General features: G+C 36.9%; 2 protein-coding genes across 2 annotated transcripts in view; one reads left to right on the top strand and one right to left on the bottom strand.

Annotated features, from left to right (window-relative positions):
* Window positions 1-8,002, top strand: part of LOC134789916 (uncharacterized) — a 53,933-nt gene extending 45,931 nt beyond the window's left edge. Inside the window, exons 4-8 of the mRNA XM_063760608.1 lie at window positions 1,970-4,305; window positions 4,686-4,811; window positions 5,188-5,269; window positions 5,908-6,078; window positions 6,523-8,002. Coding sequence (XP_063616678.1) covers window positions 1,970-4,305; window positions 4,686-4,811; window positions 5,188-5,269; window positions 5,908-6,078; window positions 6,523-6,686 — 2,879 coding nt within the window. The 3' untranslated portion in view covers window positions 6,687-8,002. The remainder of the gene's footprint in view (window positions 1-1,969; window positions 4,306-4,685; window positions 4,812-5,187; window positions 5,270-5,907; window positions 6,079-6,522) is intronic.
* Window positions 8,003-15,067: 7,065 nt separating this feature from the next.
* On the bottom strand, window positions 15,068-19,008 carry LOC134789881 (inaD-like protein). Its single transcript, XM_063760555.1, has 4 exons — window positions 18,815-19,008; window positions 17,833-18,668; window positions 17,166-17,310; window positions 15,068-15,362 (listed from the first exon to the last, which is right to left on the bottom strand). Exons 1-4 carry the CDS (start codon window positions 18,972-18,974, stop codon window positions 15,226-15,228), a joined length of 1,278 nt encoding a protein of 425 aa, XP_063616625.1. The 5' UTR covers window positions 18,975-19,008; the 3' UTR covers window positions 15,068-15,225.
* Window positions 19,009-23,690: the final 4,682 nt, after the last annotated feature.

The raw sequence follows: 23,690 nt of genomic DNA, 5'->3' as shown, positions 1-23,690 counted from the left end.
AGCGTGCGGTACGCTTGTTTACAGCACACAGCAGTGTTGAAAAAATGTAATAATACAAAAAATGTCAGTTCGATAATATGAAATACCTACCTATGTACACCTAAACTTGGCAAATTTCTTACACATCTCTTTTGTTAACTAATTTTAGAAACAGGGCTATAACCGCGAAAACCGAAATTCGCAAATTGCGGGCATTTTTCTCTGTCACTCTTAGGTATTACGCCTTCATTGGAGTAAAAGAGAAAGATCCCCGCAATTTGCGAATTTCGGTTTTCGCGGTAGCCCCTCAGGTACGTATTGTATTGTAACTTTAACTCGCGCGTATTTAACGCAAAATACGCGCATTTCCGTTTTAGATTGAAATGCAAAACATTTCTTTTGATTTCTTTTAATCATTTAATTTTAGGGATAGTAAGTAAGTATTCCCAACAGAATATGAAAGCTAATTTTCAGTAACAATTTAAAGGCAAGTTTATCTTTGGTAGGTATTGGGACTATGGGGGTGACTTTATGCATTCCTTTTTTTGTATTATTATACAAAATATATGATTTTTGTACCTACTAGTGCCCTATAAATAGGTACAAAAAAATAAGAATGATATATACATATGTAGTCCACTGTAGTAAAGTAGCCTATATACCTACAGTGACGTACGTACGTAAGAGTACGTATATAAATATATGCCCATTTAATAAAAACGTTTAAATAAGTACTTTGACTGTGAAATGGTAACAGATAGATAGAGTTGGACCAAGAAAAGTCTGCAGAGATTTTGATAGCCCACGCAGTGCAAGTGTTATTGCAAACGTCAAACTTCTATGAAATTATGACGTATAAATAACACTTGCACTGCGTGGGCTATCAAAATCGCTGCAGACTTTTCTTGGTCTAACTCTAATAAACAACTCCGGAATCACTTGCTTTTTCATTTAACTACATAATATTAGTATAGATATGTATATCTAAGTAGGTGGGTGCATTTGGTCGGGTGCTACACATGTGCATCCGCTCGCGACTCCTTTGGTCACAGTAACCCTACACATTATTATTATAATTATGTACTAATTTTGCGCAACTGATTAAATTCGTCCAGTGAGTTTCTTTGTTCCGGTGTGATGACGAAAACATCGACTGCGCCGAACCCTTGAAGTGGTCCACAATGCTGAATTTCAGTGCGCACGAAACATTTGTTCAAACAAATTGAAGCGTGCCATGTCCGCAAAATAAATAAGACATGTAGATATTAATCGCGTTTACGTATGTAATGCTTTTACGTATTTATTGGAAAAAACATCAGTTGAAACGCGAACCTCATTATAAACGCACATATTTCAAATTTAATAAAATTTTACACGAGATGTATACACAAAGGGTTATAGTGTTAGATACTCAATCTTATAGTGTTGTTAAAATCAGACATTCGCGATGCTTGCATCCAATTCAAGAAGAAAGAGAAGGTAGATTTTGTACTTTAATGTTAACATGCTTACTGCGACTGTTTGGTACTGACTAATGACAATAATTATGGCATATCGGGGATTGGTTGTAATAGAAGTTATGACGTGACGCATCATCTGAGCTAATAGGTTGGTCAACTGTAAAGTGACACCACTGGTGATTCATCATATCGTCTCAGAATACTGGTTTTCCATTTTGCCTTAGTCTGTCCACACGTCGCATTCAAGGCCTTGTCTCAAATGTATAAATATTATCGCACCCGTATGACATACGGTCAGTGCTTCGAAACAAGTTAGTGCATAACAAATTTTACGATCAAAGAAGAGTGTTCAATAATAATAGATGCTTTTTGAACGGAGAGGTACGTGGTTGCATTGCAATAGTCTTCTTTGTAAATGGTAGTTTACTCCCTTTATTAAAAAAAAATCAAAGAATTTTATGACGCATGTCTCGCACACAAAATAGCTTCTTATCATTACTGGAACTAAGAGTTTTTTTTCTTCTTTACAGATCGGGTCAATAAAAGCGATGCCGAAGACAAAAGTCTCTCTAATGATGAGACTCCCCTGCCGACGTGCCCTCGGCAGCCACCCGATGGGGTAGAAACGCCAGCGGACGCCGTAGAGAATGCTCCCGAGCTTCCGTCACGGCTACCACCCCGACTACCCGCCGGCTGGCCAACCACGCGCACCCGCTACTCATACACTTCGAGGACGCAGGATGCGAGAAGTGAAGCCAGTGTGAAAGACAAGATAGCTATGTTTTCAAATGATCGTGCTCCTTCATCAGATCAATTGGATAGCTGTGGGACTTTACCAAAAAATTTAACAGTCCCCAGAAAAAGCACGACGTCGTACACAAACACCTACAACGAAGTCTCATCTCTGGATAGACGATTGACCAAGTCTCAAGATAATCTCGATGAAGTACCAAGGTCATATAAAAGACATTCGGAGCGTCCAGAGGTACTAGGAGCCATAGAAAGCAAGGTTAGGACGTCGAGTAAGGAAACTGCTCAAACCTTGAGTCCTCGACCAATGGACAATAAACCTCTGTTTTATGGCAGTACAACTACTTTACCATCGAATGTAGAAAAAACGTTTAGCCAGCCAGTGTATCATGCTCGCAGTATAAGTGATGACAATGGTGATAAAAGTGTACACAAATCCAATCTAGAATATTTAATTGAACAAAGAAAAAAATCTTTGTCTAAGCTCAGGGGGTTGGTAATACCTGAAGTGCAATCGCCAATAGTAGATTTACCTGAAATTAAAGTGCAGGATAATATATCGAAATCGTTTATATACAAGTCAAATCTGAATACGAGTATAAGCAATAAGGAGACCACAACAAGTCACAAGAAGATAATTGATTTAAATGAAAGTAATTGGAAAACGAATCTTTTACCAAATAATCTACCCAAGTATTCACCAGCTTTTAAAAGAAAGTCTTTACAGGTGTATACACCTTCTTCATTGTCGAAAGAGTCTACGCCTGAAAGGAAATTCAACGAAAAAGTCGATGCTCTTAATAAGCTTAATAGTAAAACTTTTGCACCAAGACCTGCTCGGACAACATCTGATGTAAAAAATGGAACGTTACCGGCTAAATTCTCTATGATCAATCTTAATAAGGGCTCCAGTACCGACTACAAATCCATTTTGAACAATAATCGGGATTACAAAAATGTCGAAATAAAAATATGTACTGCCACTGAAATCGTAGATAGTGATAATGATTCTGCCATGAGCTCAACACAATCTAGCTACCGGTCGTCAGCATCATCACCTTTACACAATTTAGACAGCATAGAGTCCGATAGCTCTCGCCTTTCACCTAGAATATCACATTATACGACATACTCACTAGTAAAAGCTGAAATTCCTGCAAAATCAGTAATTTCAGAAAAAACCTGCGAGGAATACGTTAAACGTAATGTATGTCGCTCGGTATCATCTGATACAAATGTTTCACTCAGTTCTTCAGCGGGATCGGCAGCTACTTCAGGGTCGCAAGCTAGTTGCAGCTCTTTAGAAAGTTCTGTTGCTGACTCAGATAAAAGAAAAGTTTCGAAATCCTGTAATATAGATACCATCAACAGGCGAAATATTTTGGCTTCGGCTAAATGTAGGAGCGGTCGCGATGCTACGCTGAAGTCACCCGTAGTGGAAACAAAGTTTTCGCACGAGTCGTACGAGAAATCACCCAGCCCAACGCGCAATGCGTCTGAGCGCCTTTCTACACTCACGTCTTCCGTGAGTGCTATTTCGAATAAAGGCGATACCAGACGTCGCAATAAGGTGATCGCTGAAACTGATTCTGACAGCGACCAAGAGGTGAACGTGCGACAAAGAAAAGCTGACTTTAAGAATTCCAGACTTAAGAGAAATTCGAGTTCAGCGAATAAGACCAAGCCGAGCGAAGTTGTCGTAGAAACAGCAAAAGTCGAAGATCCGCCTAAAGTGATTTCAGAAACCATAATTAAAGAAATAAAAAAATCGGGCCTTAACAGCTTTAATAATGATAATAATAAAGTTCTAAAACAAGTAGAAAAATCTAGTGTACAAGATAAGAAACATGATATAGTACCGACTTTGCGAGAAAAGACCATATTGAAATCAACAGTTTCACCTTGTTCACTCAATGTTCGAACAAATCTACCAATGAAAGAAAACATTACTTATAAAATCAGCAATGGGAATGGATGTTTGAGTGATAAGAGTGATCTAAGCTCTTTGGAGGAGAGTAAATTACCGACGCAATTAGTTCGGCTACAAAAAGGTGTCAGTTCCGGAGTGGGCCTCATTTTAGCCGGCGGCATTGACTGCGAAGCGAAAGATGTCACGGTAAGTAATACAAGTGTTTATGTAATTGTTTTGTTACAGATTGGTGTCCTTACATTTCGTAGACAAACGGTCGAAGGAATGTTTTTACTGAATTTAACTTTCATTTATTTATGGAATCTCAAATTTTTCTCATGTTTTTGGAGATGTAGTCTTCTGTTGTATTTTACTTAGTATTATAATATAAACAATCTTAGAGATTGGCCAAATTAGGTGCACAAAAAAATTATATGTTTTTTTCTACAACACAGTAGGGGTAAATGGTCGGTCAATAAAAGTGGAATTCGTAAAATAATGAAATCGATAGACATTTACGTTATAAATTGTCTTTAAATCAATTATTCTCTCGTTCCTTTTAAATGTAACCACTTTGTGTTTCTCAGGTACACAGAGTTTTAGCAGACAGCGTGGCAGCGAAAGCTGGATTAAAAAGAGGAGCGAAGATTCGCAGCATTAACAACTGTAGTATGGTGGGCTTGACCCACGCGCAAACTGTTGCTATCCTAAAGGTTATTTCCTATTCCTATTCACTTTTGCAATTATGCATATATTATCTTACCTTAAATACAATTATAATAATTAATAATGTTTGTAAACATTGAGCATGGATTCAATGAAATCAGTCAAAATGGTCATTTTATTTACCAAAATACTACTAGGCTACCTAGTTGGCGGTATTAGGAACTATTTCACACAAACTTTCTTTTTTACTAATTACGTTTTTTATATACTATTACTACTATTTGCGATGGCTCTTATGATCAAATAAATCCATTTCTTATAGTTCCTGATATTTCTTCACTGTCACATTTGTAGGAAACACCCCGTTTAAATAATAATTTGCTTCAGGTAATGTATGTAATGTAGGTAATGGTTTGTTTTCAGGAACAACGTGCGGAGGTTGTGATTGAAATTGAGAACGATATCCAAGATAACACGAGTAGCGTAACATGCGGCTCTGACAATGGTAAGATACTTGTTTTAATTATCACATCACAAATTTATTCATAATGTTGATATAGTTTATAAGAAAGACATACTTATTCATATTCGCATAATATGTACAAATAATAATGCAAATCCATTGGTGTGTAAATGTCGATAATATATTTAAGGCATCTAGGTCAATTAAATATTGCATATAATCGTGTCGCTATCGTAAAATAAATTATGTAGGTATTTTGTAAAATCACATGAAACCGGTGATTTTGTTTTGTTAATCACGCATGAATTATATATGAATTAACAATTATTACGCCAATAAATAAATAAATAAATAACGTTTGTTAACCAAATTATAAGTTTGAAGTAATATGTATATTTTCGCATTAGCGCTACCTTTTTTTTTCATAAAAGACCGTGTTGCGATTGCTTTGTTCTCATTTCTCATTCATCAATATTTGAATTTTCAGAAACTAAGTTTGTGATAGGTACCTAATAAATAATAAAGCCTGTGGTCCGATTAAAAATGGCTGCAATATATAGGGGTTTAATCGTATAGGCGCTACTTATATTGCACATACCTACATGATCAATGCGCCTTTAGATGCAAACATGTATGATGAACCAAAAGTTTATAATGATTGATACGTTGTTACTATCTAGCGGAGTCGAAGGCTCGTTATGAGGGCGAGACGGAGAGCGCAGAGCGAGGGTCCGTGGTGACCGTGCTGCTGGACAAGGCCGGCGGCGGCGCCGGGCTCGGCTTCGGCCTCGACGGCGGCCGGGACTCGCCGCAAGGCGACCGCCCATTAACAGTCAAGAAACTTTTTGCAGGTACCATTTTTATTACAAAAGTGGAGCATTCCACGGGCTGTCCCGTACAAACGCATTTTATTTCCTCTGTTCCGACTTTTTTTTCGGCATTTAAAGCAGGCAATTATTTTTCTGTGCCTATTTTTGACCATTTGTCATAGACAAGGAAACTCTTATACCTGCAAATCTTCAGAAAATTCGCGTTTGTACGGGACAAACGGTAGACAATTTCATGGAATGCTCCAAGTATATACATGTATATCAATATCCTAGCAGGCCAAAAAAGGGGTATGGGATTTCTATGCACACGGGAAAAATTTAAATTTGCTTTCGATAACATAATAGGGTTAACTGGTAGAAAATGCCTTCTGGCATTAAGTACAACGCCTTAAAGTACGCCTTTTATACAATTTTACTGTGCAATAAAGTTTACATAAATAAATAATTCTTATTTCAATTTTCCAGGCGGAGCGGCAGCACAAAGTGGACGTATTCTAGTCGGTGCTGAACTTCTTTCAGCTGGAGGAATGTCGATGGAGGGATTCACGCGTACTCAGGCCTGGGCAGCGCTCAAGGCGCTTCCAGCCGGTCCCGTCACTTTGGTGTTGAGAAACCCCGTAGGGAAATAACCTACATTTACTTAAACGCCTGATTAGGCGAATACGTAAGAAAATGAGACTTGTGTGGCCTATTTAAATTCATTATTGGAGTATTTTGCTGAAAATAGGCAGTGCGGGGAAATTGGAAGGCCTTGGGCTGAATTAATTAGGCGACGCTTGCGCGCGAGATCCGGTTAGCACTCAGCCTAACGAGAGCCGTTTATCTGAACGTTTACTGAACGGGAGAATAAAAAGATGCTAACTGACACCATTCAATTTAGCGAAGTGCGTCGGATGCGAGGGCCCGGCCCGCTCCTTGTACAAACACAATTTACTCCCTTCATTTAGTCAGTAGATTCGATGTACATAACGTTGTGCCAATTTGTCCCTAAACTAAATGGAAAGATTACTTTTTATCGTTTTAGGACCTCTTCGAAGACTGTTTCGTTATTTTAAAATATTTAAACTTTATTGGTTCAAGCTAATAGGAATGTATTTGCTAGTCTAGACAGTGGAATGGCAAGCGGAGATGCTCATTGCCTGCATTTTGGCGCAGTACTTAAAGGTATAAGTGTTTGCAGTTATCCGATCTTGTAGAGTGCCATGTTTGGATCTGAAATTTACCTAATCATCATCAGAATGATATCCACTTACAGTATGTATAGTCTGGACAAAAAATTGAGTCACTAAAATAACTCACATTCAGATTTTGAATTTCTCGCATTTCTTTAGTGAGTTACGTACTTGTATGGTTGAGCAGACTACAGATATGTATTTAATACTACTTTTTAATATATTCTTTCTGGCCAATCATTATTAAAATTAAAGTTAAATATAACTACCTAATATATACGTGTCCTTTCTATGCCTCCTATATGTATACTGTATATTTACTTATTATGACTTTAAAAGTCTTTGTTAGTAATATTCGTCCACTGAGTAGATTTACTTTAATACCTAGTAAAGAAATCCTCCTCAACATTTTTTACTATATTACCTATTCTACAATATATAGCGGTACTTGCCATCGTTTAGGCTATTTAAGTCTTACTTTACCACTAATTTGTAGCAATTAGTCTTAGAATATGTTGTACATAACTAAGAACATACTTAACTACTTGTTGTCATTAGTATTTTTCTAAATAAATATTATACAATTTATTCGCTATTGTTCATACTCCTATCTCTGTTAGCCCTTCGTCTATATTGTTAAAGCCTAAATTGCCTTATTTATTGATTTGATAAGCGTAAGGAAAATAATGTTGCAGACCGTTAATTTATATTTGTACCTAATTATGTTATTATTTTCTTGTAATGATAATAATAATAAACTACTTACTTTCGTCTACTGTCTACTTTATTATATTAGTCGCATGCATCGCAAAAACTTGTTAGACTTTACTTGTCATGGAATTCTATGCCTCATTAATGAATGTGCTGAATGTGAAAGTGAGGTAGGATTACTAGGATCTACACAGTCGCAGGTTTAATTTCATCGTTGTCTTATGAATTTTTAAAGATTTACTAGGAGGTAAGTATTTAGAAATACATGGCTAAAAAATTGGGTCTAAATTATTTCCACGATCTACAAGTAGACTTTACAAATACCTATTAGTCAAATTGATGTTGGGTACCTAACCTATTTTGTGGAGATGTTACTTTTTGCCCCAATTGACATGATTGGGGCTTCATTCTTCATTATAATATTTTCGTTTAAATGATACTTTCGATGGTAGTTACTGTCAGCTTTCATGATACGGGTTCCTGCTTTGAAGATTTTACACAGACCACACATTACGTGTAAGTATAGGTATTTACTTGTAAAATGCTACGCTTCCAGCAGTAATACGGTGTAGAACTAGAATTTGTTAGATATTCATAAAAATCATAAAAATGTATGCTTTTCGTACTTACGGTAGATTGATGGTGCCGGCGTAGAATGTCACCACCCCATATCCTCCAGTGGGTGTCGTAAGAGGCGACTAATGGATCTTACGTGATATGCCATAAGACACACGCTCACTTGAGCGTTGGCAAGTCACTGCATTCCCTGTCTGTCAGTCGTATCGGTTACACGGTCCACTGGCGCCAGGAGGCTGGGAACGAGAGAGTGGGCTTGTAGGAGCGCAACTATTTGCCCACTATAATCTAGTCACGCGCAGATGACCCTGGCAAAGTTCTATATATGATCTTTGATCTTTTCCATGCCCAGCACATACAAAAACTATTTAAAAAAAATTGTCACGTACACTGTTGAGCCAGAGCAAACAATTGGATTTAGCATTATTTATTAATATTATTAATTACATAATCATAACACCGATGTCAAAAGGATACCTATTTCTTGACTAGGTACTGAGAACGAGTGACAGGAAAAAGTCATTTTAGTGACATTTTAGTGATTTTGACATATTATTGAAAACACGAAGAAGTTTAGAATACTTATATAAAAAGGTTGTCTAAGTTTACTTTACAGAGACAAATTGTGGTTGTGCCATACAACGTCATATTTTTATAGGAGTTTGACGCTTAATGGTGGCACTTTGTACACTCTGCCCCTTGCCAAATTAGGAAAAGTGTGTTTTACCATTGGTTTTACCATAGAGAAATATAGTAAGACAAGAGTGCTTACTCCATACATCAGTTTTGGTACCAAAAAGACTAATATTTTCATAGTCGACATCTAGCATCAAGTAGCGAAATTATCAGTACTTTAAGTAGCAGTAGTAGTACTGTCAAGTGACAATATATGTAGCACCGACCGGAAAGTCTTATGTTGTTGAGCATTATCCTTTTGGTACCAAAACTGATGTATGGAGTGAGCAATCTATGTATTTTTTCTCTATGGTTTTACCTACATCAACTGTTAACAATATTTGTCTTATTTGTTCGAGTTAGACCAAGAAAAGCCTGCAGCTATTTTGATAGCACACGCAGTGTAAGTGTTATTTTAAACGTCAAACTTCTATGAAATGATGTGTAAATAACACTAAATCCTGTAATAAAACTACTTAGAAACTAACGACGTTATTGTGAGATTGTAATATTTTGCTGCGATAATTTTGCTAGGGGCTGAAACGGCGCCGTTGGTTCATACCTATTAGTCGGGACTGCACATTTCGAAAATCGAAATTACCTAAATGTATGATTATAATATTCTTTAAACTCGAAGGGTAGACACCAGGGCTGTAACCGCGAAAATCGAAGTTCGCAAATTGCGGGCATTTTTCTCTGTCACTCTTATTACGCCTTCATTGGAGTAAAAGAGAAAGATCCCCGCAATTTGCGAATATCGGTTTTCGCGGTAGCCCCTCTGTTCTCCATATAATTTATAACCTAAAAATGCCAAATCTCGCAAAATTGTATTGTAATGACAGGTGTCATCCTACCCTTCGAGTTTGAAAATATTATATATACCTACATGTTTTCTTCGGGGTTTTTATAGTACGGTAAGATTAAAGTGAGTTATGGAGTCGATATTAAATTCATACTCATCCTCATTCAGTAATTTCGCATTTTTATCGCTTGTCACCATGCCTGTCACGTTCTAACAAGTATGTAAGTGCGAAAGTGACAAGCATAGTGACAGGCGATAAAAATTGATCCATGCTGCGCCCGCTGAAAAGCTTTGGTAGACATAATATTTATATTTGCTAATAAATACCAAATGATGACTAACACGGGACTTAATCGCCCCGATTAAGACCCGTGTTATTTATTAAATTAGGTATGAGTGAAAATCGTGTTAGTTTAAAATTAAATCAATAAATAACAAATTATTCAAAGCTGTCACTTAATTCCAGTTTCAGATACTAATTACTAATTGAAGTATTTCACTTAGGGGAGAGGGGGTAGCCTGGTACACTTTTTACATTAATTGTCATAGTTCAAAATATTACCTATTGAAACCAGTTTTAAGCCTCTACACAACAACCTACGTTATTAACCTATGTAATTACTGCATTTGCACATATATAAAGCTAAAGATAACAGTACAAATTAGATTTTTGCAACTCAGGGAATAATGTTCGATACTGCCCCGATAGTGGGTAGCTTTGAACTTACATGGGGCAGATTTGAAAAATGGGCTGTAACGGCAATAATATCCAGATATACGCATTTTTTTTATCTGTACTTGGTACAATTTGCCACTAGAAATAATCGTGTTAACAGTTTACTCGTATAATTTGGAGTTACAACAAAGATGGGGTAGTTTTGTACATTCGTGTTTTTTGGAGTGTTCATAGGTGCCTCAGTGGGGGTACCTTTGAAAAGTATTGAAATCTTACTAAAGCTACCCCCTTGAGGCAGTTTTGCACATACCATTTTTCAAAACTACCCCAATAATGTTTTAACAGCGGATTATATGAGTATTTATTATATTTTGGTTCTCTGTGATTCTCTTTATTTTTATAATTCCTTACCATTTTTACCTCATTTATTTATAGAATACTAATTTAATATTTTTTAATATTGTACCTAAATACAAAATTCTAATAAATATTATATTAAACATGACTAAACATAATAAGTACTGGACCACTTAGTTCATGGAATTTAGGTAAATGCATTATGAGCATACTAAAATAACTAAAATATTATTACGATTTCAATTTACATACCTAAATGCCAGTCAATATCGGGGCAGATATGAACATTTCTTATGGCTGGGGTAGTTTTGAACAGACTGCTAATCAAAACTGCCTCCCATTTATTTTTCATAACTACCCCAACACCTACTTAAAAAAATAAACGTCGTTATTTTGTAGAAACATTGCAAATTTTGATTATTCATCCTTCGTCACTAAACATAATAGATGGTTCTATCTAATAAATTAAGTTTCAATAACCACTTCCTTCAAATACAGCCTGAGAAACCTTACAAATCTGCACAAATATCGCTAACGGGTAGCATCGAAAACAAACTAAGCCACTGGTTCGTTCATGTTCTGTCAAACTTCAAATATGTCAGGTGACAGTTGTGTGGGTCGATGTTGCAACCCCAAAATATGGATTTGGATTAACACATCAAAAATACATTTTTAATCGCATTTGTTCTAAGCTGCCTCCAGTGATAGCTACCCCCCTCTCCCCTACGCTCAAAATATGTCATACATAGGTATATATGTAAGTACTTAACAACAACAACAACAAAATATGTTAACAAGATTGCCACATCCTCCACCCAAGGCCCGGTGACGTCATCTTTTCAGACTCGTATTTTTATTCCACTTTAAGACGCGGGGCCTCAGGAGGTTATTCACCTCATAAAAAATGTTTAGAATCGGAGTATTTAGTTGGAAAGTACAACGCACCTACCTGCTTAATCTTCCATGGCAATTTCATTTCAAAGGATACTAATTGTAGCTCTAAATGTCAGTTATAAATTTATAATTTATAAAAAAAATCGATGATCGAGTACTTAATATTAATATTTTTAACACTGAATGGGTATTCTACATTACTACTAAATTCTTGTAAATGGCAAATACATGGGAATGATACACACAAGACATTATTTTATACTGTTTTATTTTGTATAAAGCACTACGCATGATCTATTTTAAAAATGTACAAAAATACGTTACATTATGATTATTGCAGTAATATATTTTTAACATATTTATCTCTACGTTTTAAAATCGTACATAAATAATTATTATAAGAATTATAAAACGCTACTGTTATATTTTATAAGCGCACCTAATGGACTTTTAAATAGTATCTATAAAAATAAGTTAGTACTTAGCCTATTTAAGTTTGTAATGAGCACTGTAAAGTGCAAATACATTTTTCAACTCGGTGTAGAGTCAATATCACAGACAATTTTAAAAATTGTGTCAATGTTTGGGCGTAATTCTTTGTTTAGCTTTTATCTTTAGTTTCATATACTAAAACCTTGCCTAACAAGGTCACTAATGTCACTATAGACTTAATCCAACACTAATATCTTTACAAACTTTGCTTAACTAATCTGTGAGCCATAAAATTATCCTTCAGGTTTTAGTAGATGTACCTAACATACAATATGCTACCAAAATACCTGCATACGTCAAAAAAGTGTTAATTTTGGTTCTACTTCATTTATAATAGACTCGGTAATAAGTTACTAAAGCAAAAGAGCGTTCTTCATAAATATATTATGGAAAGCACATCCTTGCCAATTCTTTAGAACCCTGCAGGGAGGACTTTTTACATATCAAGGACTATTTATTATCTTCTCAACCAAACGAATCAATAGCCAGGTAAATGTGTATATTTTAATGATTACAGGTATCACTATCATCTTTTTACGATGACCGATGACATAATCGTTAACTCAATAAAACAATTTATCTGAAATTTACCTACACATAAATTATTTCAAATAACTTGTTTGACATACCGTTGGTTTGATTTTACCAATGGGTCTAGATAACTCGATGCAATTTGCCACATAATATACATAGGAAGTTCTGTACTTATGTATTTCCAAATATGGTCCATTCTTACATCTAGAACATACGTCTGCAATTGTATAGGTATATTATAAAAAAAAATATACATAAAATTATAATTGTATAGGTACTTGCCGTTACATTAATATTTTAAAGCTTACTCAAAGCTGCATCCAAATTCTATCAATATATTAAATAACAAATAACTTATTCAATCCTAAAATATGCGTACAATTTGTCAATTTTATTGCCAGCTCATGTAAAAATTGAGCACTCCAAGAACCTTTTCTATTTGATTTAAGAACTCTACTTCGATGAATTAAATTGAGGTCAAGTTTGAGTAATAAGAACAAATTACTAAAATACTTATTTTGTCTATATCGAAGTACTTACACTAGGTACCTATGTGTAATTTGTATATACAGGGTGTAATCGTTAAGTGTAGCCAGGCGATAATTCCGTAAACATAACAGATATCAGAAAACTTCCAATTGATATCGAAAGTGCGTTACCCAATGAGTAAAATAACATTTATAACTTTTTTTTTTAATAAAAGCAGAAATATCCCAAACATTAACTTCAAACCCTCCCATACATTTAGTACGACGACTCACCCCTCAAAGAACGTCGGTGTCGTAAGACATAAAACTGCTTGAGATTCATTATTTGCGATAATAAACTGTAATAAAATACCGTGTATGAAATAATAAATCTAACATTTATTTTTTATGGGAGTAAATTTTTTGATTACAGTAGTTGCTCGAAGTGACGCCCTTCTTGTGCGATACATTGACGGGCCCTCTTAAATGTTTCTAAATGAAGTTTTCTTAAAATTTTCGGTGTAATTAAAAATAAATGTTACATTTATTATTTCATAAACGGTAGTTTTATAATTAGGGGTGAGTCAAGTTAATATTTGGAATATTACTGCTTTTATTTAAAAAAGTTATAAATGTAATTTTATTCATTGGGTAACGCACTTTCGATACGCAATTATCGCCTGGCTACACTTAACGATTATACCCTGTATAACTGTTCGTTCCATATTTAATTTAGAGGCTCTTTGATCTACACGTTACACTTTCAGTTTATTTTAAGCAACGCTTGCTTTTAGCGTAAGGCTTTTACTATTATTAGTAACTAACATTGCATTCTAACAAATCCTTCTTTAGGTGTACGGAAAATAGCCAGTAGCAGGACGCTTTTAGAAAGATTTAGGTATACCTACCTACTCAATTCTTAATAGCGGGAAAATTTATTTTTAGGATTGCCAACTTTTTATGTTATGTATAGTTTATGGCCATGATGGTTTAGTTAAGTAGATTCTAATCATCTAACACGAACAATTCTGTATTGATGATCAATGCCCAAACCAAAGCCGCAAACTAAATGTGTAAGACATTCTTGAGATGGCCAGCTCTACCATCGAATTATAGGGATGACTCATTGAAAACATTTTCCTCGAGTCATTCTCCTGACTTTAGTCAAGCTTAGGATAAAACAGAAAAATAATGTTTAAGAAGTTCTTTAATAGTGTACAGTACCTACATAAGAACTGCAGCAGTATCATGGTCGCATTTTTATCACCTGTCATGCCATGCGTCACTTTCGCACTTACATATTTATTAGAACGTGACAGGCATGGTGACAAATGATAAAGAGCCAACCATCTTAGCCCTACAGAACTGTTCAAGTATTTTTTTATATGGAATTTGAACCTATCATTAAGGCGTTTAATCTCATAAATATGTCACATAGTGCCTATTCTTTCATGATTTTCAATGTAGATTTAGGTACGCCAGATAGCTGACTAGTGTTAATTAAACAAGGGTGTGTAATTTACTGCTAGTTAGTTACTCAGCTAAGGTAAACGTACTAGTGCTCGACATGCTAATGCCCAATATATGACACCTTGATGTCACCTCTATTGACAATGACTTAAGTTTCAAGATGACATGTACTGGGACCGCGTCGAGCACCAGTACGTTTACCTTATTTCATCTCAGATTAATTTCATTTTTGTTTGGCGAAATCAAGCAGACCTTTTTAGGCCGAAAGTAGGTAAGTATTTACAAGGTAGAGTAAGAGTCAGTTTGCGCCTGGTGCGGTGGGCCGCAGCAGGCGCAGGGCAGTCAGCGCATTGGCGCCGGCGCACGCCGCGCGACGCGCAGCAGCACCGGGCCCGCGCGCACGTCCTTGAACAGTCGGATGGCCTCGCCGTGCGTCAGGCCCGCCGTGCCGCGCCCGTTTACTGATACGATCTCGTCTCCTGAAATTAAAATTATAAATTCAAATTCAAAATGTTTTATTTGCAAATATAGGTAGGTACAGTGATGGTAATCTTACAATGTGGTGTCGCTATATTTGACCAACAGACATGCAAAAAACATATGTACATATGTAGAAATGATTGCAATTTTAAACATATTGAATGTTTAAGATTAAAATCACTCCAAGATATAGGTTGACTTAAATCTAAATTAATATAATGTGCTGAAAATATGAATAGAAATCAATATCAAGGAATGATGAGTAATCCGTTCTGCGGTGTACCATCACACTATACCTCCACCATGTATGTTATATTATACGGGACAGCACTTCGTATAGGGTATGATTGGATTGCTGCCGTCAAACAGCGTCCTTTATTTCACAAAGAATACCTACCTACATTATGAGAGAAAGTAGAACATTTGTCGCTGATGCCAAATTTCTAGCACCTATGCAATAAATACATCATACAATGAATAAATAATTAATGAAATCTTATCTAGAATGTAACGTCATTTCAATCATTTGCGGTTGCTCTGGTTTAGACGAATACACACGAATTTGTAATGAAGGCAGAACTAGTTCCGCATTTTGATGAGGTAGTTTGAATGTTAATCGATTTATTTAGATCTGTTACAAATATGGAGCACAGCAAGTGGCTAGAGGTAGGTAGGTACACCCACATAATGAATATACAATATTAGTGTATAAAATTGCCATGTTGTGACTTAACATAACAGTAATACCAGGATTTACCACTGACATTTTCAGTATAAGCATTTTGTAAAAGTGAGCGACATTTGAAATAATCGAATAGATACGTTTCTGGAAAATTTTAATACATGTAAGGTGACTGCTATATAGTTAATGGCCACTACATAGTAATTGGCCATTCCTAACAATAAAACTTCTATTGACTTGTTTCTTTCTGATTTGTTTAGGAGTGGCCAATTACTATGCACCTAGTGGGCGATAACTATAGCAGTCACCCTAATACAGTTACCTCAGAATGATATTTTAAGTACACACGTATAAATAGTTATGTAGATTTTATGAATTAAATTGTAAATACCAGGTTAACGAGTTTTTAATACTAGTACTTATAAAGTATTCATATTACTTAATCGTAAGAATAGTTTCTCCTTATCTTAAACGTTGTTGCTGTTGGCCTTGGGCACGGGCCGTATGCGAGTGTCCGCTGTGCCCGAGTGGCCTCCAGTCCATCACGACTACACCTACACTGCATGCGTGTAAAAGGAAACACCTACTAGTTTTCCATTAGCCACCTTGTCACTGGCTACAAGTAATAATTACGCACACTGGTATCTAATTAGGTGCCGATAATTGAGATGGCTCGCTGACTATACATACAAGTACCTATACCTATACACATACATAATCACGTAAATACTGGCAGACCTTCGTTAAATTCTACTTAGTTTAAATCAAGATTTATCCTCCTTCACCTTTCCGATGACGTAACCTTTTATATCGACATTTATATCGCGTACAGGCAGGTGTATGTAGGACGAACCTCACTTAAGCGACTGTAACTCAGGGGCAAGAAATACCAATAAATTGCAGCTGTCGATTAACCGTTTCCAAGGAATGTGTACTGCAATGAAAGGTTCTTGCACCACGTTCAACGTACGTTACCATGTTGCTTCTTAATCTTAAAGTGATAAGAGCGTTGAGAGTGAAGCGATAAGAACTGTATCAAATAGGTTGTTCGTCAAGGAGATTACAATTTTAAATCAACGTTTTTCTTTAGCTTAAAGGAATTCTCTAAACGGTAACTAACCTTCGCGCAGTAAGCCCGATTCGGCAGCTTGTCCGTTATTGAAGATAGTCTTGACGAAGATGCCCATGTTGCCTCGCGGAGAATCCCGACCACCCACGATGCTGAACCCGAGGCCTTTCCCTCCTGCTGATTTGGTGAACCGAACCTGAAATATGTCAATTGATTTTTATATTTATTTTATGAGTATTTATTTATATATGTATATATAATTACATATATAAATAAATACAATTTACGTTATCAACGGTTTACCATTAACATACCTATATATTTTTACATGCTTTTATTTAACATGCAATGGGGCATAGTGAAATAAGTAACCTGACTTATTTATCTGTGGTTCGGGTCAAATCTTGCAAGCTTGACCCACTTGACCCACTTCCCATTATTCGATTGAACTGAACCTTCACATACCTACATACCTAATCTAAGTTGGGTAACAATGCAATATTATGGTGCCATCGAGCTGATTTGATGATTAACACAGGAGGTGGCTATTGGAAGTATGGAAACTCTCAATAAAACAACACAAACTTAATTGTGTTTGGGTTTGTTAGAATTGCCTCAATGAAAACTTATTAGTTGCCTGTTGAAAGAAAAGTACAGTCAACGATAAAAGCTTGTAACAAAACTGAATATTTTGCCAAAATATTTATTTGATACTGACCTCAAAGGAGTGTACCCCGTCGCGTGGTTCTGGCGGTGGCGGTCGTTTGGTCTGTTGTCCTGAAGTAGGAGGGGCAGGTGGCGGGCGCGCGCTTCTAGGCGTCGCACTCACGCGCAACTCGGCCACGCCGTTGCGCAGCGGTTGCATGGGGTCCTGTCGAGCCTGCACTCGCGGCAAGCGGTAAGGCTCTTCCCACAACCTTTGGGCGGGCTCTGGCGTTAAGCGACTGTACCCATTTCTATACACTGGAGCATCTAATTCAACGTTTTCACTGTAAGGCCTTCGCGTTCTTGATTCACTACTCTTTCTACGTTCAGGTATATAATTAAAGTCTACCACGTCCCGATTTTCGTCGTCCGGACAGATTAAGGGAGCACGATCGCGAGGAGCAGGCGAAGCTTTAGGGCGGTATACGTTTGGAGAGCTACATCGCCGACGCAGAGTACTTTGCCGCGGAGGAGAAGGCGATGGTGGTGATCTCACAGCAGTTGGGCTAGGAACGTAGAAGGTAGCAGGTTGTTGCTGCGGTTGCGGGGCAAGGACGTCATGTGCAGATAGAGCCCGTCGTCGAAGACCTCCACCGAGTTTGCCTAAGGCACGAAGGAGATCAGGCGCTCCATTAGTCACTCGTAGAGATGCCGTGGTGTAAACCTTGCCACGATGTCTGAAGGATAGCTTAGCCGGCGGCGCCGGCGAGCAGTGTGGAGGCGGGCGCGGCGGAGAAGGCGAGCATCGCACGGGGCTCGGCTCTCGGTTGCCAGATCCAGGTCGTAGCCGCGAGCAACGGCGGCGCAACTTTCTCCATCTTTGTGACAGGTTGGCGTTCCAACTTTCTTCTGAAAATTAATTTTATCGTTTAAAACAAGTGTTATTCACATATGCGATATTAGTCGAGCTACGAAAGGTCGGACTTTTACTAATGTAAAAGGTACACAATCTGTGTTAGAGTTTGTCTGGTTGCAATTGTAAAGTAGGAAGTTACCTTTCTTATTAGTATCGGCGTCGGAGGCGTAGTCGTGGGAGCGCGGGGGCGGTTGTGCGGGCGGCGAGGCGGGCGCCGCGAAGCTGTGCCGCAGCGGGGTCATGCGGAGCAGCCGCGGCCGGTCGCCGCCGCCGCGCGAGCCCCAAGCCGGCGCACCCATGGCTCACCAAGCCCTGGAACGGTTAAGTGTTCGTTGTGAACGAAGCCATGTGTGATTCGGATAGTGACGTCACTATAGTTCTTGATGCTATAATAATATGTACATACAAAATGTTTTTATAGAAGTTCGTTAATTTCGGGGTAGAAGCGAGAGGGCCCGCCTAGCTGGTGGCTGGCAGTGAATTTGTTAAGGAAACTGAGTAACATACTTAGATAGTTTTCGTAAATTCGGATGTGTGTTTTTATTTATTTATATTTAAAACAATAGTACATTGTAGGAGAGGATGGAAAACCGCTAAAAGATGGACGAGTCCGTTTGAGGGCCGACATGTTAGTGGAGGCCCTCAAATAATACGATCCATCTTTAGCGTTTACATAGTGATTTTCACGACTACTGCGAGGAAATAAGAAAACAAATTGCATAACTATTAGTAGCAAATTACTAGCCACTGCCTGTGCTGTCTCTTGAATTTCGGTAGGCGTAAGAATATCATTTTCTTCACTAAAAGAACTCATTTTTATAGCGAGCGTAGATACGTTTCTTGTATTTTTAGTCAAACACAATTTACACTATTCAATTCAGTAAGTATTTTCCGATCCCGCCTATTTACTTTTTTTATCACTTTTAAGAGGCGTTTTTCTGTTATTTGCTTCAAATGGACTCTAAACTTAGAAGCATTTTTGCTACAAAAAAACCACAAACAGCTACAAAAGTAAAAAACGCCTTAAGCGTGAACTGAATGGATAATTGTTAAAAAAAATAACTGAATGGTTTTGACATTTATTTTTTTTAAACAAGAAATTGGTCCTAATTTTTTTTATTTTATTTATAAAAAAAAAAATAACCTAAGTAATTTTATTTTTGAAGGAAAAAGTTGCGCCAAAAAAGACCTTTTATTGATTTTTATGTTTTAAATGATTCTCATTGCTGTAGCGAACTGTCACCAATGACAGAGTTGTTATCACAATGAAACATTGTAGTAGTGGTGGTTCAGGTGCGACAGCTATTGCCTACTTTCCAGCTTGGTATTAGACCATCTATTGCCACATTTCCGAACAGTGGCGTGAAAAATAATTAAATGCTGGTAGCATAAATCTACCGCTGTTGTAAAACAGGCCTTTTAATTAACTCAAACAAATAACTGAAAACTACGACATTGACATGTTATAAAACTTATAAATTAAGACATGTCATACGGTCTAATACAAGATATATGATGTCACTATAATTATGATTAGGACTCTTCGATCTTTTCCTGCTCTTTTTGTTAAAATATTTGCAAATATATATTTATTTTATTATTACTTTTTACAACATGCTCATTCAGACGGTCTAGCATGAGTTGCGTTCTCGCGCGCGACTCCATACATCAAGCGCGACTTCAAGTGTGGACTCGCGCGCGTGAACGCAACTTATGCTAGACCGCCAGAAGTTATTAAAACATCGTTACAGTATACAGTTCGTTATACTTAAATCTTCTGTACTACTAACTAATACCCTCGGCACTTATCAACGCATCGCTAAATATAGGAACAACTTGTACTCAAGTGGAGATTTTGGCCTTAGCTTAGCGGACCGATTCGAACAATCCTTATAAAATGTCACACCGATATGATACTTATCTGTCAGTGTCAAAGGTGACGTTTTTGGTTGAAGAATTGTCACCTTTGACACTGACACATCAGTATCATATCGGTGTGACATCTTATAAATATTGTTGGAATCGGGCCGTAAAGATAGTTGGTCTTAACAGCTCTCAGATAATGTTTTTGCCATAAGCGCTTTTGGGTAAATAGATTAAAGACTTTATCTACGCTGTGTTTATAAACATCGTTGGAATGAATCCGGATTTGAGTACCCCACAAGCCCACGGATTGACATTAACGCCCACACCGACCCATGGGTTTGAATCAGCAAACAACTGGCTTCCGCTGTGTGTTTGGGAAGCAGCGTTGACTTAGTTCTAGTAAATACTATGTTTGCAACCATCTATGTACAGTCGAGGTCAAAAATATGTTTACACTTTTGCACCTTACTCCTTTGTAATAAGGCAAAAAGTGTAAACATATCTTTGACGTCGACTGTACGTCTCACGGCCCAGCTGGTAAACAATACACGGAGTCATTGCTTTGTTTAGCGGTGACTTACTAGGACTGCTAGCTAAAGTGCCTGTAAGGGTGTAAGGTCATAAATATGTGTGAAACATTGGAATATACTTCAACACATGTAAAAAATCAAAGCGGAGAGGATAAAACCACAAATGGAATTTATTAATTAAATTAAATTAAATGAAATATAATTACTGTAACTTATTTTGTACTTAAATCAGTTGCGGTCTCAGTGGTGAAGGCTTGAATCGGAGTATAATTTCTTGAACACGTGATGACTTCATTAATCTTCACATTATACATAGATTTAATAATACCTACTAATATATTAATTACATGCGTGTACAGTGAGTGCCCATATAACCATTCCAGTCGCAGAATCACAAAGTGGTAACTAAATGTCAGATGTGTCGTAACAGAGTCCACACAATGTGTCTAGAATTGTTTCGAAACAAAGTGTCGTCGCCGTGTCTACACTTTTCCGTAACAAGGTGTCGACACATTTGTGTGCACTTTGCGTGCGGTTTGCGACTAAATCTGACAGCAAATTTGTGACAGCAAATGTCAATATAAAATACCTCTTGAAAACCAAGGTTTGTCAAACTACTATTAGTGTCTCGTGTGCTCGTAATTCTAGTAAGTCATCATGGGCAATGCAAATGATAATAATCGACCGAAACCATATAAACACCCAACACCCGTCAACCTTTTACAGAAAAGTTTTTAAAGAAATGCAATAAGCTACTTAGGTCAGGCAACGAATGCTCCAAAAGTTGTAGAGGGAAATGCTCGGAACACAATTTTTGACTCCGTAACTCGGTTTCACAAGTTAGGAGGTGAACATATCAAAAGTCCCCGGCCGTAGCCCTTGAGCGGGGGGGGAGAGAGGGGGCTTTGAAGGTCCCATTTTCCGGTTTTTCGATTATATCTCGGAAACTATGCATCTCAGCGACATGGCCACTTATACAAAATGAAAGTTAATTTAATTTGTTACAAGTTTATTCAGTCAATTTTTTCGATATGTTGAATAGTTTTTGAGATATCCGCTCTTGAAAGTTTATTTAGGGCTCTCAATTTTATCTTGATATATCTATATCAGTGAAGGTGCTAGGCCGTGTTTGGTATCGTTTTCGTATAAATCTGGGGTGCTGAATTCAATTAAGGTATCACATTGACACCATTCCACAAAATAAAAAAAAACCTTTTTAGGGTTCCGTACCTCAAAAGGAAAAAACGGAACCCTTATAGGATCACTCGTGCGTCTGTATGTATGTCCGTCTGAATACACAAAATAGTTCTTTACCTATAGATGACAGGAAAACCTATTAGAAATGTGCAGTCAAGCGCGAGTCGGACTTAATGTACGGAACCCTTAATACGCGAGTCCGACTCGCACTTGGCCGGTTTTTTTGAAACTCCTCTTGACGCTTAACCGCTGAACCGATTTCGTTGAAATTTGGTATAGAAATAGTTTGCGTCCCGGAACAGGACATAGGATAGATCTTATAACCAAAATCATCTTTTGAAGGTGTGAAAAGTGGCGTGGAAATTTGTACGGGAAATCAATAACCGCTGAACCGATTTATATGAAATTTGGGATGGTCTACATCTTTGATTTAGTTAAAAATGATAAAAAAAACATGACTTCAAACCTAAACTTAAACAGTATTAACTTCAAGAAGTCAATTCTGAATTCCCCCCCTACACCTCATTTCACACCTTTAAAGGATGATTTTTGAGATAACTTATTATGTCCTGTCTCGGGACTCAAAATATATGTGTACCAAATTTAAATTAAAACTGTTCAGCAGTTTAAGCGTGAAGAGAAGTTTAAAAGAAAGTATTTTAATAAGTTTATATGTTTTTACTTCGGAATGGTGTCGATGTGATACCTTAACTAAATTTGGTACTGCGAATTTATACGAAAACGATACCAAACATGGCCTCGTAGCTTTACTGTTGTAGAAGTCAAAATAAAATTGAGAGCCCTAAATTCTTATTACTTGGCCAAACCTGTGTAGAAGGAAAAGGTAAAATAAAAGTCTTCGGCAGGAATATAAGACACAAATATATATTTTTTTGCGTTACTATTTCAATCATCAAATATCAACATACCTTGATTATATTATTCTAGTGAGATCCTCATAGATAAACAAAAACATTGACTTTAAAAATTACAAGGTCGAAATGTCACGGAACTTGTGAGAGTAATATGTGAAAAATAAAAACTTTTATGACAAAAAAATCTGGACACAATTTAAGAATCACCCAATTGCGTCGAGGAATCATCTGTATTTTTGCTTGTTTCATTACCTCCTCGCTTCTTTTTTGTCCTTTGTATTCTGTAGCAATTTGTTAGATCTGAAAATAAAGATAACTTGCGTCGTCACGGATGTCGATTTATAGGTTTTAGGGAGTGCAGAATTCGAAAACGATGATCATTTTATAATCCAAGATGGCGGCTACGTATTTTGTCATAAAAGTCGTCATGAATATCGTTTTATAGGTTTTAGGAAGTGCCGATTTCGAAAATGCTGACCAGTTTGGAATCCAAGATAACTGCCGTGCACTTTGTCATAAAAGTCGTCATGGATATCGTTTTATAGAT

This window comes from Cydia splendana, chromosome 4, assembly GCF_910591565.1.
Source record: "Cydia splendana chromosome 4, ilCydSple1.2, whole genome shotgun sequence".
Taxonomy (NCBI): Eukaryota; Metazoa; Arthropoda; class Insecta; order Lepidoptera; family Tortricidae; genus Cydia; species Cydia splendana.
The sequence above is the reverse complement of the archived record's forward strand: the minus strand, read 5'-3'. Positions and strand labels throughout refer to the sequence as shown.

Excerpts from the sequence above, each read along its gene's own strand:
- LOC134789881 (XM_063760555.1), bottom strand. The coding sequence starts at position 18,974 with ATGGGTGCGCCGGCTTGGGGCTCGCGCGGCGGCGGCGACCGGCCGCGG. Across the intron at positions 17,311-17,832 it reads ACGGGGTACACTCCTTTGAG|GTTCGGTTCACCAAATCAGC; the intron begins GTCAGTATCAAA and ends GACATATTTCAG. Across the intron at positions 15,363-17,165 it reads ATCGGGCTTACTGCGCGAAG|GAGACGAGATCGTATCAGTA; the intron begins GTTAGTTACCGT and ends TTTTAATTTCAG.